The sequence below is a fragment of the Mirounga angustirostris genome, unplaced genomic scaffold (genome assembly GCF_029215605.1).
Source record: "Mirounga angustirostris isolate CCGP_5_RB_7025 unplaced genomic scaffold, mMirAng1.0.hap1 SCAF_6, whole genome shotgun sequence".
Taxonomy (NCBI): domain Eukaryota; kingdom Metazoa; phylum Chordata; class Mammalia; order Carnivora; family Phocidae; genus Mirounga; species Mirounga angustirostris.
In genome coordinates this window covers 1,162,181-1,180,816 of record NW_026991714.1, presented here as the reverse complement: position 1 = coordinate 1,180,816, position 18,636 = coordinate 1,162,181, and the positions used below count along the sequence as shown (strand labels likewise).

Here is an 18,636-nt window from a genome sequence, read left to right as displayed (position 1 = left end):
AGTGGCTCAGTTGGTTAAGTGTCTGACTTTTGGTTTCTGCTTAGGTTATGATCTCAGGGTCCTGAGACAGAGACCCGGGTGGGGTTGGGCTCCCTGCTCAGCCTTCCCTAGCTCATGCTCTCTCTCCCTCCCTACTTCTCTCTCTGTCAAATAAATACATAAATCTTAAAAAAAAAAAAAAAAAAAAAGAGGGGCCTGGCTGGCTCAGTCAGTGGAGCATGCAACTCTTGTCTTGGGGTGGTGAGTTTGAGCCCCACGTTGGCTGTGGAGCCTACTTAAAATAAAATTCTGGGACGCCTGTGTGGCCTCTGGCTCCTGGGATCCAGCCCCGCGTCGGGCTGCTTCTCCCTCTCCTTCTGCTGCTCCCCCTGCTTGTTCTATCTCTCTTTCGAATAAATAAATAAACTCTTTAAAATAAAACAAAATTCTCTTTAAGTGATAGCTGAGGGATTCAAGCAAAAATAACGTGTGTGGACTCATCCGATGTGTAGCAATCCGATGCGGGAAGGCTGGCGGGTGGGAAATAGAAGTAAAGTGCTTATACTAGAAGTTAAAGACGCGTTCTGTAATCCTAGAGGAACCACGACACAAGTTTTTAAAGTACAGCTTCATAAGCTAATAAAGGAGAGAAACTGGAGTCGCGGGCATGGCACCCGCAGACAGAGGGCTGGGGCTGGGCTCCCGCAGGGCCTGCAGGTGTTTGGGGCAGAATAGGTAGTCGCCAAGAGCTTCCTCTCCTGCCACCTTCTGGCAGCAAATCCAGCCTATTTTTTTTTTTTTTTTAAAGATTTTATTTATTTATTTGACAGAGAGAGACACAGCGAGAGAGGGAACACAAGCAGGGGGAGTGGGAGAGGGAGAAGCAGGCCTCCTGCGGAGCAGGGAGCCCGATGCGGGGCTCGATCCCAGGACCCTGGGACCATGACCTGAGCCGAAGGCAGATGCTCAACGACTGAGCCACCCAGGTGTGCCCCGAGAAATAAAATCTTTTTTTTATTTTATTTTATTTATTTATTTGCGAGAGAGAGAAGGAGAGACAGAGAGCATGAGAGGGAGGAGGGTCAGAGGGAGAAGCAGACTCCCTGCCGAGCAGGGAGCCCGATGCGGGACTTGATCCCGGGACTCCAGGATCATGACCTGAGCCGAAGGCAGTCGCCCAACCAACTGAGCCACCCAGGCGCCCTAAATCCAGCCTGTTTTTAACCCAAGTCTCTTAAGTGCTTTTGGCTGAAGCAGAACCTGCCGCTTCGGAGCCCCTGGGCGCCCACGGTCTCCCTGGCTTCCCCGCTCTCCCCAGCCCCGGAGGCCCCGACTGTTCGGACGCCCGCGTTTCCCAGCCGCCGGTGCCGGCGCGCAGGTGAGAGACCTCCAGCGGGCGCGCGCGCGCACACCCCGCCACGCGCATACGCGCACACGCCTTGGGAGTGCTGCCCGCAGGCCTGTCCCGGGCCGCGAGGGCACCGCAGACTCGCGCTCGAGGAGGGTGCGCGCACAAAGGCGCCCTGCGCGGACCGTGCGCTCCGCGGCCAGTGGGCTGTGGTCTTTACGGTGGACGCAGCGGCCTCTGCGCTCGGTGCGCGCGCCCCTCCGCCGGCCTCTCCCCTCCCGGGCCCCGCAGCTCTCCCAAAGCCCTCCCTCACAGCCCTGCCCACAGGCCCAGCCAAGAGGCCCTTCCATTCTGGGTTGCACACCAGGGCTCAGCATCGTGCCCCAGTGAGCGAAGCAGCCCTCGGGAGTGAAGAATGCGCCCCAGGCCGGTTTTAGGGGCCTTCCTAGGGGTTCACTGAGCGCCCCTTTCCCACAGCCAGACCAGGCCCTCTGAGGCCGGGAAGGGCACCCAAACGGCAGGCCTCAGGACACAGAGGAGGACCATCCTCCATGCCCAGAGCTGGGCCTGGGGGGTGGGTCTGTGCCCAGAGCTGGGCCTGGGGGGTGGGTCTGTGCCCAGAGCTGGACTGGGGGGGTCTGTGCCCAGAGCTGGGCCTGGGGTGGGGGTGTGTCTGTGCCCAGAGCTGGGCCTGGGGGGGGGGTCTGTGCTCAGAGCTGGGTCTGGGGTGGGGGTGTGTCTGTGCCCAGAGCTGGGCCTGGGGGGGGGGTCTGTGCCCAGAGCGGGCAGTGCTCATGCTCAGATGTGGCCCTTCATGGGATGAGGCAGGTTGTTCTCTCCCTGGGTCTCTCCCCCAGGCTCAGGGTCTGGTGTCTGTGTGTGAACGTGCACCCACGTGTGTAAGCACGTCTGCCATGTGACGACAGGGATCTCTCTGGTCCCAAGCTCGCCTCTCTTTCGTTGCTGTCACCTCCCTCACCAGCATACAATGGGGGTGTGAGGGGCGCTGGAGGTCCCTGGGAGGGGCTGTGGTGGGTGTCTGAGTCTGAGTCTCGCCCTGTGTGTGTGTGTGTGTACGTGCAAATCCTCAGGGCTCTAGGGGTTGTGTTTGTGTGTAGGTTTCCAGAGGGTGTGAACGCGGCATCACTCGCCCCCACAACCCCACCTCCTCCCTTCCCTGGTCTTCCCCAGACTCCAGATCTGTCCAGCGGGTTTGGCCCGTGCTCTGCCAGACGGTGTGTCTGGCCGGGACTGTCCCCCTTGGACGCCAGCCCTCAAGTGCATCCCCCTGTGCGACGCTGGACGTGCGTGTGGCTCGGGGTGCCCGTGTGTGGGCATCAGTGGGACGCCCCTGTGTGCGCCCCGAGGCCCGAGACGGTGTCCGTGCGGCTGTGAAGCGTGTCCAGCCCGCAGCCTGAGTGTGTGTCCCAGTGCGAAGGGGCGTGTGTCCGGCCGCCGGCTCGCGTGTGGGGGAGGGCACGGCCTCAGCCCGGGGGGGGCCCCTTCCACTTCAGCTGTGTAAACAAAGCCCCTGCCTCCCTCTCCGAGGCCCCGCCCCCTCCCCAGAGCAGTGACTTTGATTGACTGTGTGGGTCCCAAGGTTGTGAAGTATATGAGCGGGTGTGGATTGAAGGGAGCAAAAGTGTGTGTGAGCGTGAGGGTGAGGCCCGAGCGTCCCCTGGCCAACACCAGCCCTCGGGAGCAGCTTGGGGGACCCCAGGCCACTTGAGCCTCGCTCCCTGCCTCCCTTTTATAGCCAGGGTTGGCGACAGTCCTGTAATTACCCCGAGCCAGACACCTGGGTGAAAGCCAGGAGCTTGGTGCTGACCCTCTGGGGGAGGGGCCAAGCCACAGGAAGCCAGACATCCCCAGGGCCCCATCCCAGGCCAGTCATGGGTTCGGCCTGAGGTTGTTCTTGCTACGCCCCCTGGCCTGACCCCCGCGCCTCTGTACTGTTCCTGGGCCCGCGCCACACTCCCCAGTCTGTCCAGGGGCTGAGCTACCCAGCCTGTGTGTCCCTACCCCTTCCCGCCGGTGTCCCTCATGCCTAGCTCAGGTCCTTCATCCCCCAGCCCAGCCCATGTCACCTGTCCCAGCCGATTACTGCAGCCCAGCTCAGCCCCTGACCCCAGGTTTGCCACCTGAGCAGAACAGGGAGGGTGAGGGAGACCATGTGAGGCTTTGGGGCTGAGTAGCGCTGGCCGGACAGGAAGGTCCACCCCCAAGGCCTTAGCACCTAAAATGGGAGTGAAGGAGAGAAGGCCAAAGGGGGTAGGAGAAGCCCTGGGATGCAAGGTGGGCCAGGACCTCGCCCCTTCTGCCCCAGGCCAGAGCACAAGGGTAGGGCTGAGCCCAGAGCATCCCTCGGTGAAGCTCCCTGTGCCCCCCGGGGGCCAGCACCCACCCTTGCAGGTCCCCAACGCAGGGGACGAGCCCAGCCCGAATGGTGAATGGTCCTGCTCCTCTCCCCTCTCCATGGCTGGGTTAGGGTGACCCAGTGCCCAGGAGCAGGGGGCGTGGCCGCTCAGAGCCTCACTCCCCAAACCCAAATCTGTGTCTGCTCGTGCGTCTTGCTGTGTCCTGAGGAGCCCCTGGGACAACTCTAAATTCGCTCATGTGTGTTGCTATGGCCCGTCTTGAGGTCTTGCTGAGGCAGCCAGAGGGACACAGACAAGAGCCAAGGAGCCCCTGTCAGGGTGGACGAGCTGCCTGCCTGGGGCCCACACGGCCTTGGGGCTGCAGCTTTGGGGTGGAGACAGCACAGCCTCTCCTGGGCAGACGGTAAGGGGTAAGGGCAGCCCGGGTGCCCAGGATGGCAGAGAGAGGAGGTGACTCAGCCTGCTTCCCTCCCCCCTCCCGCTGCGGTCCTGTTGTCTTTGCCGCACCCCCCCATACCCCTGAATGTCTCGCTCAGTCCAGATCCCACATTCTGTTCTGTGCTATCCTATCCTGCCCTGCCCTGTCTGATCCCTCAGCAGGTGTTGAGTCTGGACTGTGGGTCCCCTTCCATCCCACCTGCCCCCTCAGGCCCTGTCCCTGGTGTCACCTCACCATTGCCTTGGCCAGGACACCCTGGGCCGGGCCGACCTTGATGCCACTAAGCAGGGGCCCTGTGCCAGGCAGGCTCAGGGTCATCGGTGTCTATCCATCCACGTGTTGACCCCTCCCTCTCCCTTACAGGCTCTGGGAACTAGAAGCTTATCTGAGGGGAGTTCCGCACAGGACCCTCTGGCTGAAGCCCCAGCTACAGGGGAAATGGTCCTTTCTCTTTAGCCACTGCTTGGGGTGGTTTAAGAGGTTTCACGTATCAGCCTTGGATCCCTGGGAAGTTGTCAGTCTCTCCTGGGGCCTGGCAGCACGGTGGCGGGGTGGAGGGGACGGGAGCTCAGGACACCCGAGTCCCAGTGCCTCTCTGCCTTGTCACCTGTCCGCATAGGCTGAGTCACTCGCCCTTCTGAGCTTTAGTTTTCCTGTCCTGTCCTTACTTATTTAAGTAATCTCTACACCCAACGTGGGGCTCAAACTCACGATCCTGAGATCAAGAGTTGCACGCTCCTCTGACTGAGCCAGACAGGCGCCCCTAGTTTTCCTGCCCTTAAGATGTGGGGTTCAGACTGGTACACCCAATCCGGATTGGAGGTCCTTTGATGTCTTTCTCTGTGGACTCCACGTGACTTTGGAGGAGTCTGGGGGAGAGGGGGCGGAAGGCGGTGGTAGGGGTTCCAATGGGCAGAGCGTGGCGACAGTCAGACCCACTCCGAATGCCAGCCTTGCCAGGCCCTGTCCCGTGTGCCAGGCCTCTGTGACCCTAATCCAGGGACGTGGCCTTTTAGACCCTCAGCCTTCCCATCTGTGCTTTGGGGATAGTGAGGCTTCCAGGGGCACGGTACTCCCAGCGCACGGAAAACACTGGGTGCCGTGCTGGGCATATAGTAGGTGCTCAGTAAGTGGAAGCTGGCTTGCTTGCTCTAGTTCCTGCCCCCAGGGCTTGGCCCTCCATCTGGCTGGCTGGATTTTTTTTTTTTTTTTTTAAGATTTTATTTATTGGGCACTGGGGTGTCTCAGTTAGTTAAGCATCTGCCTTTGGTTCAGGTTATGATCCCAGGGTTCTGGGGTGGAGTCCAGCAGGGCTCTCTGCTCAGCGGGGAGCCTGCTTCTCCCGCTCCCTATGCTGCTCCCCCTGCTTGTGCGCTCGCTCGCTCTCTCTCTCTGTCAAACAAATAAATAAAATCTTTACCAAAAAAAGATTTTATTTACTTGTGGGGGGAGAACATGAGCCTGGGGGAGGGGCAGAAGGAGAGGAGAAGCAAGCTCTCCGCTGAGCAGGGAGCCCTCCTGGACTCCACCCCAGGACCCCATGACCATGACCCCAGCCGAAGGCAGACGTCTAACCGGCTGAGCCACCCGGCGCCGCTGGGTTGCTGGACTGTGAGCCTACCAAGCGCCCCCTCACAGCATGCCCTCCCCTGTCCCGTGTGGCCCTGGGATGTGAGGGGCCTGCAGCTTAGGCCCACTGCTGTGACCCCTTCCAGGCCTTTCCTGCTCTCCCCAGTTGGGTACCAACTGTGTGTGCCTCCCCCTCCCAGCAGCCTCTTCCCTGTGTCTCCAGGCATGAGGGTACGGTTCCCTCCATGTTCCCACAGCCCCCTGGCATTTAACTGTGGAACACTTGGTTACACTGTCCTACCCGTGTGTGGGTGTTACTGATTCCTTTTCACCTATCAACGCATGCTAACATGAGCTTATGTGAGGGCAGAGACTGTGTCTTGGCATCCCCAGTACCCAGGCCAGAGCCTGGCACTCAGCAGGTGCTCAGGAAGTGTTGATGGAATCCTCGAATGATTGCAATGGATGAGCCTATCTTTTCAGTCTTGTCTCTGGGTGAGGAGCCCCGGCTGCCCTGGCTCTTTCCCCACTGCCTCCCACCCCATGTCTCCCTGTCTGCCACGGTCCAGCGGAAATTCCATTTCCCCTATTTTATGAGTACAGAGCGGGAAGAAGACCCAGTCCCTGCCGCAGGGGAGGGGCTCATTCTCAGGATGCGGCTGGCAGGAGCCACAGGGGCGAGGAGGGGCCCTCAGCCAGGACCCAGTCTGCGCACACAGAGAACCGGGGTGGGATGGAGTCCCAAAGCTGCACAGCTTGGCAGTAAGGACCCCCTCCCTGGCAGGTTTTGGCTCCTGTCATCACCTCCCCTCCCCCACAGCACCACGGGTACAAGCCTGACCTCACCCAGCCTGGTGGGGCCATGTGGCCCTTCCCCCTCCTCTGTCTGGCACGTTCTGCCCCCTCTTCTCTCCCGACAGATGCAGGGTGCTGGAGTTATGTGGGACCCCAGCGCCAGTGCACTCAGCCCTTGGGCCATAATGGTTTAAATGAATAAAATCACAAAGGATTATAAAGGAAACCAATTATATGGAAACACAGTTATCAAAACATTTACATTTTTTGGTGTAGTAATATATATGCTTCTTTATTAACACATGAAAAACAAGAACGGTATAACAACTCCGGTCCTTTCAAAGTAGTGATGAGAACAAATGGTGTTTTGAGAGAGCTTCAAAAACTATAATGCAGCCTGAAAGCATCTGTGATTTCTGTTGGTTACAAAAACCCAGGCCCTCTGCAAACTATTTTGGCTTGTTGCCCAAGTACATAAGGGAATGTTTAATTTCAGTTACAGGTGAGTGAAAACAAAGATGTGATTTTTTTCCCTATCTAGGTTCACAACGCCCCTGCAACCCAGAGACCCCAATCAAGACCCCGACTGCAGAGTGGAACAGGAAGGAAGGAGAAACCGTCCTGCGCTGGATGCTTCCCCTACCATTCCATCCTTACCCGGCCCTGAGAGACAGGTAGCCCGACTCAAGCTTCTGAGGAGAAACGTGAGCCTCGCAGAGGGTGAATGATTTGCCCAAAGGCAGTCAGGCCCAGCTCCAAGGCCCTGTGGCTCTCACCACACAGAGCTGCCTCCTCAAGGGAGACTGAGCCACAGAAGGTGCTCAGTTGACCCTCTGGCCCGAGTCGGCCCCCTGCCTGTGACATGTGGGTTTTAACCAGCATCCAGAAGGATTATGGCCCCTGAAATCACACACACTTAGTTATTTTTATGTCCAGTTTATTTTTTTAGACTAAGAGCAGAGTATGAAAGTCACAGCCAAAGCACTTGAAAAAGGCCCGGGAGGATGGGTGGGGCCACAGAGGGTGGGCAGGGCAAGGTCATGGGATTTGGGTCCCAGCTCAGGGCTGGAGGGGAGGGGGCATTGTTGTCTCACGGTCTCCAAAAGTGTCTGTGCGTTGCATAGGTCTTGTCTTCACGGAAGACACAAGAGGGGCCAGGGGGTCCCCCAGTGGGGGGGCCTAGCCTGGTGGGGAAGGGGTCTGAAGCTGGAAGGGGACATCAAGGAAGGTCAGGGAGTTAAGGAGGGGGAGAAAGTCTGTCCGTCTGTACATTATATATAGAGATATAGAGTCTGTACATGCCTGCTGGCACCCCAGTGCCCATCCCTTGTCACCCTTGTCCACTGCCCGCCCCCCCAGGGGTGTCTACTTGTAAACTTGGATTCAATCCAAACCGCAATCCTGGGAGCGGGAGTGGGAGGAGGAGGACGTGCTTATTGCTGTAAACAGGGGAGGGGGGGCCGTGGGCCACCCCCTCGCCCATCTAGTCCCCTCTCTGTGTTCCGCCCCTAGAAGAGAATGAGGGGGATGCCTCCCATGCTTGGATCTGCTCTCTCTGGGGCATATTTGTCTCCGGTGGTGACAACAGGGGAGGGTACCGGGGTCAGAGAAAGGTACCAGAGCCACAGGCCACCCGGGACCCGTGGCTGTCCCTGTGTCTGGTCCACTACAGTGCCCCACGAGGGGAGAGAGGGGGCAAAGGGCATGGGCACAGATGTATGGTGCAGACCCCGCTTCCAGCCACCGGAGCAGGGGTCCAGGCCCCACAGCTAGGCTTCTCTCGGAGAGACCAAAGTCTCCCTGCCCTTTCCCAGCCCCATGTCTCCCCGCCAAGGGAGCGGGTAGAGCTAGGAGGCCAAGAGCGTCGCGAGGAAGAAGGCGATGCCCACTGCCAGGGGCAGGCGTTCCCGCTTGGGGCTGGTCCCGCTGATGCTCTTCTCAAGCTTGGGCACCTGGGGATTCTCTCTCTCAAAGTCCTCTGTGGGCAGACGAACAGACAGCCTGGTGAGGGCGGGGCTGCGCGCGCGGGCGGGGCACGCGGCAGCGACAGCAGCAGTGCAGCCGGGACGTGAGCACCCACGGGGGCGGGGCGGGGTGGGTGGGGAGGAGGGGTCCGTGCCCCCGTAAGGCATGCAAGGTGAGCAGGCACCGGGGAGGGGGCTGCGGTTCCAGCAGTGGCCACCAGAGGGCGCTGCGCAGACTCACCCAGCACGTTGATCTTCACATGGGGGCCCATGGTGAACGGGGGGAGGGTGGGGGCCGGCTTCTCCCCGGAGTGCGATGCTGCGGGCCGGGGTGCGGGTGGGAGAGAGGAGGGGAGAGTCAGGGCCAGGATCCCCCCACCGCTACAGCTGGGGAGCGAGTCCCCGCTCCGGGCCCCCCCCGCCCCCGGGAGCCAGGGGAGCCCCGAAGCGGGGAGCCGAGGACGCGGTCGCGGCCGGGCGCCGACGGCACTCACTGGGGGCGCAGCAGACGAACACCTTCATCCTCAGACACTTCCAGTGCGGGCTGTGGGTGGGCGTGGCTGGGGACGAGACGGGGCCTGAGCTGCGTTCTCGCGCGTCACGCCCCTCCGCGCCGCCCCCCGCCCCGCGGCCGCGGCTTCCCGGCTCCCCGGCCCCGGCCCCGGGTCACCGCGGCTCCGCCGTCAGCCCGAGAAGCCCCTTTGGTCCCAGCCCTCAAGAAACCCCGAGCCCTGAGGTCTCAGTTCCGGAACGCTGCTCGCGGGAGCGGTGCCCCTGCGACCCAAACCGCGGACTGTCACTAAACCTCTCTCAGACTCAGACGCCGCCCGAGCCGAAGCCCTAAGGCCGCCAGGCCCCACGTGGCATCCCGGGCCGTCGAGCCCAGCGACGCGGACCACGTGGCCGCCACGTGGGCGCGCCCCAGCCCCTGCGGACCCCACCCCTGGCCGGCACTCTGACCCTCGCTTTCAGGCTCACCCCCCACCCCCCATCACGGGCCCTGCGGACCCCATCCCCTGGCTCTCACTCACTTTCCCCGGCCCCGCCCCCCCACCCCGGGACCCCAGCCCGGGGCCCCGCCCCCCGGCCTTCTCCCAGGTACGCTCTTTAGGCCCCGCCCCGGCCCCTCGGGGCCCCGCCCCCGTCACTCACCCCGCCCGGCCCCGCCTCGGCCGTCTCCCAGGTACGCTCTTTAGGCCCCGCCCCGGCCCCTCGGGGCCCCGCCCCCGTCACTCACCCCGCCCGGCCCCGCCCCCGGCCGTCTCCCAGGTACGCTCTTTAGGCCCCGCCCCGGCCCCTCGGGGCCCCGCCCCTGTCACTCACCCCGCCCGGCCCCGCCCCCCGGCCGTCTCCCAGGTACGCTCTTTAGGCCCCGCCCCGGCCCCTCGGGGCCCCGCCCCCGTCACTCACCCCGCCCGGCCCCGCCCCCGGCCGTCTCCCAGGTACGCTCTTTAGGCCCCGCCCCGGCCCTCGGGGCCCCGCCCCCGTCACTCACCCCGCCCGGCCCCGCCCGGCCCCGCCCCCCGGCCGTCACTCACAGATGTAGTAGTACTCGTGGCCGGCGTGGAACTCGTAGCCCAGCGAGAAGGCGCTGTAGCGCTGGAACTTCTCCGAGAACTTGATGGGGCTGTGCGGGGCGTGCGGGCGGTTGCACTCCCAGCGCTTGAAGCCTTGGCTGGCGTTGCAGGTGCGGTAGCCGGCGCGGCTCACCATGTACAGCACGTACTGCTCCGCCCCGCCCCCGGGGCCCGGCCCCGCCCCGGGGCCCACCCCCGAGCTGTTGTAGTGGGGGCAGTAAATATCCAGATAATCGTTCACATTCACCTGCACCGTGTAGCCCTCTCGCCGCAGGCTGCGGGGGAGAGGAAGCGGGTCAGAGAGAAGAAGCCCCACGCCAGCCCTCTTCCCACGTCGCCGCTCCGCAGACCTTCCCTAGGGTCTTCGGAGCTGCCTCTCCTCTCGGTCCCTGTCCCTGTCCCCAGGGCCCTAGTGCCACCAGTCCCGCGCTCGCCCTCCACGCCCACGCCTTGTGCGGTCCTCCTCCTGGCGGCCACCGGAGGGCAGCAAAGGCGCAGGGAAGCCCGGCCTCCCTCCGAAGGCGAAGAGGCGGGGGAGAAGGGAACGTACGCTCTGGTTACCACAGAAACGGCGCAGGCCCCAGCGACTCCCAGACCCAGGCCCGGATTTCCTCCGTCCATCCCCCACAATTCCCCACCGGGAGGAGTGGTAGGGGATGGGAGGGGAGGGGGAGAGTGGGAGGGAGCCCTTCCCAGAGATGCGCACCCCGCATCCCCTCCCCCGGCATGCTTTCCTGCTGCTGCCAGTCCACCCCAAGGCCAGTCAGCCAGGACCTGAGCTCACGGACGCACGTCTGGAGGCTTCGTGCATGTGCACGCACAAGTTCCGTGGCGCACACACAAATATGTCCACCGTCCACTCAGGCGGCGTGCCAGGATGGGCTGACCCCAGCCGCCTCGAGCTCTCTCCCTGCCCCCTCCACCCCCGTGACCCGCCCCCCAGACACACACCCACACACCCACCCACACACCCAGGCACATGCCCTCTCTGCACTACTACTGGCAATGAAGGTCCCCAATAATGTGAGACAACAAATCGGGAAGCTAAGGGGCTCAACACCAAAGCTCCACGGGGTATCATGCCAACCAGCCAAAACTTCCATCTCTATACATCCTGCTCCTCAACCTGGCACCACTGCGCCCTTAATGGCGCGAGGCAGAGTAGTGGGCGTAGTGCCCAGACAAGATGGCTGTGCCTCGTACTTCCTTGGTCCTTGTAGGGCACACAGAAGCGGGCACTGGGTCCCTTGTAATCCCCACCTGCCTTGCCAGTCGTCATCAAAGTGTTGGTCTTAATGCCCTCGATGGTGGTGCGGAGTGGTGCGGGGATGGGAAAAACATCTGAATGGAGAAAGAAACTCAGAGAAGTAGGAAAGAGTTTCCCCCAATTTCTTTAGGGTAGGAATGCACACGTCCTGGCAGGGAGAGAACATGGTGGACACAGAAGGCCTGGGGTACTTAGCAGCATGTCAAACCACTGGGGTCCCTAGTCCCTGGGAACTCCCTGGAGGGAGGGACTGGCTCCCTATGTCACCAAGCACCTCCCAGTGCCACAAATAGTAATTAGATCCATTAGGGAAACATGCTTGGAGGCCTCTGAATTGGGTGGAGCCTTGAGGGTCCCTCCCCACCTTAGCCTACTTGCCTGGCCTGGCCTGTACCGCCCCCTCCCCAAGCACTCCCTTCCAAGCCCAGCAGTAGGCAGAGGTGAGAGCTGGTGCCTGGGCACCTCAGTGGGAATGGGCACAGCCTTCTTGAGTCATCCGGAATGCCACCAGTCCCACTTGGTTCCCACGGGAGTGATGGGTCACTTAGGCCCCTCCCTGGCCCTGGCACTCAGGTGGGCAGGAGTCTCGGCCTGGGGCACTGGGAGCAGGAAAACGGGTTAGACCAGGCCTGGCTCCTGGCGCCACCTGGGTTTGCCTCTCCATCCCCAAGTGGCTTGCCTCTCGATCCCCAACTTCCAAGTCTACTGTTCCTTCCCCACAGGCTTTGAGGAGGGGGCCACCAGGGCTAGGGGGCCAGGCCTAAAGCCACTGCACAGCCACCCTGGGGCCTCCGTCCTTGAGCCTCACCTAGGTTTCCAGCCCTGCTCTGAAGTGGCCTCTTGCTGGGGCACTGCCCAGATTCCCCTACAACACAGCCCATTCCAGCAAGCAGTAAGCCATGGCCAGAGCTATTGGGACAGGTGACCTCAGTTTCCTCAACAGGGCGGGCCCTAGCCTTACAGAAAGGCAGCTGGGTGAGCACCTGGAAGAGAAGCCATCTTTTACCTCTCCCTGGGCTGGGTGGCAGGAAGAGCCCCTGAAATGCCCCCCAAGCTGGGCATGTGGGAGGCACAGCGGCTTGTATCTGGTGGGCAGGGGGCTGGGTGCCAGAGTCCCCAGTCAAAAGTCCCGGGAGACCTGAGTGAGGTGTCTGCTTGGCTTGGGCGCTGTAATTGAATCTGTCATCCTCCCCGCCCTGGCAGAGGAGAGGAAGGTGCCACTAGGCCCAGCAAAGCTCCACAGCTGACTCCTCCTCTAGGGCCCCAGCTCCCCATCCCTGGGGGGGAGGGGGGGACCCGGGGGCCTGGGGTGTGCCTGCCCCTTCAAACAGGTCTCTATTCTTCCTGCCTTCATCCCGTACTGGCCTCCACCTCTCTCGCAGAAAGGCCAGTGTTCACACACCCCACCTGGAGGGGTGCCCCCTCACCCCGTTATTTCGTCTCTCCCGGCTCTCACCGCCTCCGGGGCGCATTCCGACCCTTCCCTGTCACTCCTTCAGTGCCCCGCCTGCTCGAGCCTGCTGGGGTGGGCGGCGGGAGAGCAGGGAAGGAGCAAACCTCTCCCCGCGGGGCAATTAGGGGCAGGTAAACAGGGTGTCTAACAAGACCAGGGAGTAGGGAAGGCATCCCAAGGGGCGCTGAACTTGTTTAATCCCTGCCCCCACCCCTAGAAGCCGGGATGCAGAGCTAAAGAAGTGGAGGAGGGATGGCAAGACACCGACCCGGGCTCTCCTCCCCTCTAGCGCGCGGCCCCGAGGCGGCGCGCCGCTCGCTCCAGCAGGCGAGGCTGGACCACGTGCGCGCGGCGTGGGGTCCGCGCGCCCGGCTGGGGGTGGGTGGGTGGCGGGAACGTTCGCGGGGCGGCGCGTGCACGCTGACACCTCGGCGCCCCGCCCCGCCGCGTCTCGCCATCCCCGGCCCGGGGCCGGGCTTCTCCGGCCGGCGTCGGGTGGGGGAGAGGCAGCGCGCCCCACATCCCCGCCCCCCTCCCTGCGACAGCGGCGGGCGGCGGCGAAGGTTTATTGATCTGCAGCGGCGGCGAAGAGCGAGAGACCCGCCGAAAGCGAGACACACAAACGGAGTGAGAGGAGACGCGCGCAGCGAGAGGGGAGACTAACAGACCCGGGTCCCCGAGAGGGGACAGGGCGAGACCCAGCGAAAGAGAGGGGCCCAGAATCGGAGAGAAAGAGGACCAGGATGGGAACGGAGGGAGGCTTGGAGAAAGGGAGAGACGTGGGGGCCGATCGGGGAGGCCCCCAGACAGCAGAGACTGAGACGGCTCTCAGGGGCGGGCAAGGGGGTACGGGGCAGAGGCTCGGGGGCAGGGAGAATACGAACAGAGGGAAAGACCAACAGGGACGTAGTACAGCCTCAATAAATATTTGTTGAATGAACGTGTGAATGAGAGATCAGCAACAGAAACATTTCAGGGAGAGAGAGGTAGGGAGACGGCTAGAGAAAGATGTTCCCCAGGCTTCTTGAGTTAGGGGCGAATAACAACGCCTTGCTCCGTTCTGTAAGGCAAGGAAGCGCGGGGCCAGGGGGCATACATGTGGCCATCAGCCGGTCCTCCCACCCCCACCCCAAATTCAATTCCGGGCTCAGGGGACCCCTCGACCTCACATTCTCCTTCTTCCCTCCAGTATAGTACCCTCCATCCCTAGTTTCTGGGCCAGGTTGGGAACTGGTCTCTCCAATTACAGCGGATCAAACGGAGGGCCTGAGTGGGTGGACGAGGGGCGAGATCACGACCGCTGTGCAGGGCACTGCCCCCAGGACTGTCAAAGGAGGCCTCTGCACGTGTCCTACAGCACCCTCCCACGTGACCCCAGGAGGCGGGGTCGCAAGACCCTCTCCACGTGACCCCAAGGGGCAGAGACCCTCAGCACGTGACGGGGGGTGGGAGCCCGGCGCCCAGCTCACGTGACCGGGGGGAGGGGGGCGCGGGAGCCCGTGGCTCGGCCCGGCCCCGCCCCCAGCTCCCTGGCCCTCTCCACTCCCGGCTCCGGAGCACGTCGCTCTCACGATTTATGGGGCCGCGGCTGCCGCAGTGAGGGAGCCGGGGAGCCCGGGCGCAGCGGCAACAAAGGCCGAGGAAGCGAGGCGGGGGCGGCGGCGTCCTCCCAGCCGGGTGCGCGCCCCCTCCCACCTCTGCCGGTCCAGACCTGCGGGGGAGCGGGGAAGACTGAAAGAAGGCTCCCGGAACCGGGCTCCCCCACCCTCTCCCAGGGCTTTCACCTGAGCCCAGGTGTATGCGGGGGAGGGGAACCTGATCAACAACATTCCCCCCCACACCCGGCCGTTCCCGCATACCCCTGGCTCCGGCTTACCCTAAGAACGCGGGGGTGCCCCGAGGGTGGTGGGAACCCGGGGCCCCTCACCTGCGTACTCTCCACTCCCCGCCAGACTCTAGTGGGGCGGGGGGAGGCGGACGTGTGAGTCTGGGGGAGGGGGACGAGCTAGATAGAACGGGGAGTCAGCCTCCAGCACCCCCCGGAGTTCTTCGAGTCCCGCTCCGGGGGGGAGGGGCCTCATCCCCACCCCCGAGGTTTCCATGGGAAGCGAGAGGGGGGCGTCGTTGGCTCATCCCCACCCCCAGTCTGACACTCCGGGCGCGAGCAGGGAGAGAGGGGGAGGCGCGGAGCCCCAAACAACAAAGAGCGGAGCGGCGAACGGCAGCCCCTCCCCCGGGAGGTTGGGGGTCGCGGCCGCCCGGCCCTCCCGGTCCCCTCCCCTGGGGCCTCGCCAGTTGCTCCCGAGTCGCCCCCCGGGGTGGGGAGCCCGAGGCGGTGCCGCCGCCGCCGCCTAGGCTGGTGTGACAGTGACCCCCGCGTCCCTAGGGATGCCCCCAACACACAGACACACACGGAGGCACGGCGGGGAGGAGGAGACAAGGGCAGGGAGGACTGAGCAGATTGGGGACCTGGGCCCGCAGCCGGCACCCAGCCGCCGCGCCACACACCCCGGGAAACCACACGGCCGCCCTGACACCCGCCCAGACCGCGGCGGCGCCGGCAGCCACCCCAGCCCGGACGCGGCCGGCCACGCGGGCAGCGACCGCAGCCCCCTCCCCGCCCCGCCGCCCGCTCCCACCCCAGACGATCGCCGACGCAGACGCACAAATCACACACTCAGACACACGCACGCTGACAGCCGCGCACGCCTGCTCACACTTGGAGTCACACGCCGTCCCCAGGCCGGGCGTGAGTGCGCGCGTGTGACATGCCGACACCTGCGGGCCTCTCTCTCTTTCACCGGTACCCCCCGTTTCCATCCCCGCCGAGCAGCACCTCCAGGACCCCCGCCTCGGCGACCCAGCCCAGCTCACCCCCGCCTGGCTTTTCCCCACAACCGGGGCAACGCATTCGGCTTCGTTCTGAGGCGGTGCTGGGCCGGACTCCCTGCCTCAGCGCTGGACCCCACTTTTGAAAGCAGGAGTCCTAGACAGAACCCCTCGAAAGCCTCGCCGCTGAAAACAGGTCATCCCTGCCCCCCCCCCGTGCGACGGCCCAGCATGGCTGAAGGGGGCGAAGATGGGGGACTGTGCGATGGGGGCACGCTACTCCAGTGCGGAGAGAAGAAAGGTGGGGTGCCGCGTCCCCGAGCAGCCTCCTCCGCACGGCCCAAGTCCTCGACCCTAGACCTCAACAGCCTCTTTCAGACGCCCCCCCGCGAGTTTCGCAGACGCCCACGGAGTGTGTCCCCCTCTCCCTCGTTCCCAGCCCCCGGCCGTGCCTCCCAGGACCCCCACCCCGGGGCCCCCGGGACTTCCCGGGCCCACCGGCTCCCCCTCTCGCAGACGCGGGACGCACTGGGCTCCCTGGGCCCCCGACTCACTGCTGGTTGGAGCTGTTCCAGTACACCGCATGCCGGTTTCCCAGCGCCCCCCCGGGCCCCTGGGCCAGCAGCGGCAGCAGCGGCACGGGCACGAGCAGCAGCAGCAGCAGCAGCGGAGCCGCGGCCATACCCGGAGCCGCCGCCGCCGCCGCCCCCGACTGAGCCCCGCGCGCCCGGCTTCTCGCCTCCCAGCTCCCTGCCGCCGCCGCCGCCGCCGGCCCCTAGGCCTTAGGCCCCGCCCCCAGCCCTTCCCCCCGCCCTCCGGGCGCGCCCCCGAAGCCCCGCCCCGGGCGCGCTCCCGCCTGGCCCCGCCCCGCTCGGCCCGGAGCGCGCGGCCCTCGGGAGGTGGGGACCGTGCTGTCCCCTCGGGAACAACCGGCGCGCGCCTCCTCTCCCCCTCCTAGGTTTACTTTTTGCTTCCGCGGGTCCCGGGCCTTCTGCCGCCCAGTCTCGAGTTCCCTGGAGACGGATTAGGGAGGCCCAGACCGGGGTCTCGACCTCCTGTGAGCACATCCCTCCCTGGGATGGGGTGAGGAGGATTTGAAAAGGAGCTGGGGGTCCAGGACCGCTTCATAGTAGAACTAGGCAACCCCCCCCTTCCTTCTGAGCAGTCTGCCCTCCGCTCCCTCCATGGTCCTCTTCCCGTGTGAATAAGGGGGCCGGGGGCTGCAGGGTGGAGAAGCCTCAGTGCGCACCAAGGACCTGACCGCTCCTGACCCAAAGCCCCCACCAGAGGATCATGAGGCTTGTTTTTCTTGGAGGAGAGGGAGAGGAGCTCGCCCTGAGAATGTCCATACTGGGTGTGCAGGAGAGTCAGCTAGAGAACCTACAGAGGATCCCTCACTCACGCTCAAGCAGGGCCCGTCCAGTGCAGCCAGCGGGGTCCCCCAGCTTGGTCGCTGCTGGGCGCACTGACGGGAAGGCAGATCCTGGGCTCCAGCTCTCACCGACATTGTCCCCACAGTGACGCCCAAGCACAGACCTGGCACACACACATTCATGAGAGCAGACGCAGGGAACAGAGAGACGCAGCACTGGATACAGACATTTACACACACAGGTGCCCCTGGCCAACACATACAGGGAGTGGCGCTGAGACAACCAGAGATGTGTCGACACACAGAGACATGGGAGCACACCCCAGACCATGCACACGCAGGGACTCACACACAGACCCACATGCACCATGACACCACAGTTCCCTGTTCTCCTCTGGTTCCTTCTTTGCCCAGGAAGTAGAAGTTGAGGGAAAGGGTCTAGGATCCAGACCTAGGGGGTGCCCAGCTCTCATCTCTTCTCTCTTGGAGAGGCTCAGACTAAGAGTGACCAGGTCTCAGGTCAGGTTCTGACAATCCACACCAATGACCTGTGCCCGGGGAGGCTGGTGTGATGCTCTTCTCTCCTTTACTTCAGGAGAGAGGACATGCAGGCACCCTCCATCTGCTGATCCTTGGCAGGACAGGGGTCCTCAGGTGCTGCGGTGGGGGGTGTGGGGATGGTGCCATTCAGCATGGGCCTCCTGCCTAGCTGCTGCCGGGCTAGAACAGACTCTGTCCTCCCTCGCTTCCCTCCACCCCAGGAGATCTTCTCTCCCTTCTCAGGAGCCAGAAGATAAATTAGGCCCCTGGGGGGGGGGGGGAGGGAATGGGGGACTTTGCAAACAGCTCTCTCTTCCCCCAGACTCCTCACCCCCCAGGGAGATTTGTGTCACCCAAATGATGCTAACCTACCTACTCCAGGTGCCCCAATTCCAACCTCCTCCTCCGCCCCCCACACTCCCTGCTATGCAAAGGGAGGCTTCTCTCTGTAGGGCCCACAGTTGGCAGAGGGGCTGCCCATTTACATATGGATGGGAGCTTGCTGATTTGGTCTAGGAGTTCAGATTTCATTTTAGAAGCCTTAAATCCCTTTTTGTAGAATCTGGGTCCCACTTATGGATGTGAGTCTTTTCCTGCAGGACTCAGATACTCCTGTTTAGAAACTAGCACCATCAGACCCAGTCCCCATAACTGAGCCCTTTCTCTAGGATTTAAGCAGCTCTATCAGGTTTTTAAGTTCTGAGACACTCTCTATAGAGCCTAGGCTTCTGTCTATGGGATCTGGTGCTCTATCTGGTGTGTTTTAGGATAAGCACCCTCTATGCAGACGCAGTCTTTAGGGTGCATCTCTTTGCAAGTAGTGCCTTTGTGCACAAACAAACGCGGTTTCCTTCAGCAGGAGGTGGCCCTATGTGTTTCTCCAAGTTGGTCAGGGAGTTTGAGCTGATGGCACCCTTTACCGGCTCCGTGGGCGACTCCTTGGTGCCTTGCACAAACTGTAAACTAAGTGGCAGTCTTGACGTGGGATATGGACCTCCAATCCAGCTGTGATGCACACGCCTGCCCCTAGGCCTCCAGTCAGGGGCTCTTGGCCTCTCTGGAGATTGGGTCTCTGTGTAGAAGATTGTGGTCACTGTCTATACACCTGGGATCTGATCTGAAGCCG

The 18,636-nt window shown here is 63.1% G+C and overlaps 1 protein-coding gene across 3 annotated transcripts; it reads right to left on the bottom strand.

Moving 5' to 3' along the window:
* Positions 1–6,783: 6,783 nt before the first annotated feature.
* EFNA3 (ephrin A3) lies at positions 6,784–17,680 on the bottom strand. Of its 3 annotated transcripts, XM_064593659.1 has the most exons (5): positions 16,153–17,667; positions 10,011–10,324; positions 8,967–9,032; positions 8,714–8,791; positions 6,784–8,486 (listed from the first exon to the last, which is right to left on the bottom strand). In XM_064593659.1, exons 1-5 carry the CDS (start codon positions 16,278–16,280, stop codon positions 8,356–8,358), a joined length of 717 nt encoding a protein of 238 aa, XP_064449729.1. In that variant the 5' UTR covers positions 16,281–17,667; the 3' UTR covers positions 6,784–8,355. The 3 variants fall into 3 exon arrangements, with proteins under 3 accessions (XP_064449729.1, XP_064449730.1, XP_064449731.1); XM_064593660.1 differs by lacking the exon at positions 8,967–9,032 and having other exon boundaries at positions 16,153–17,680; XM_064593661.1 differs by lacking the exon at positions 8,714–8,791 and having other exon boundaries at positions 16,153–17,676.
* Between the last annotated feature and the right edge of the window lie 956 nt (positions 17,681–18,636).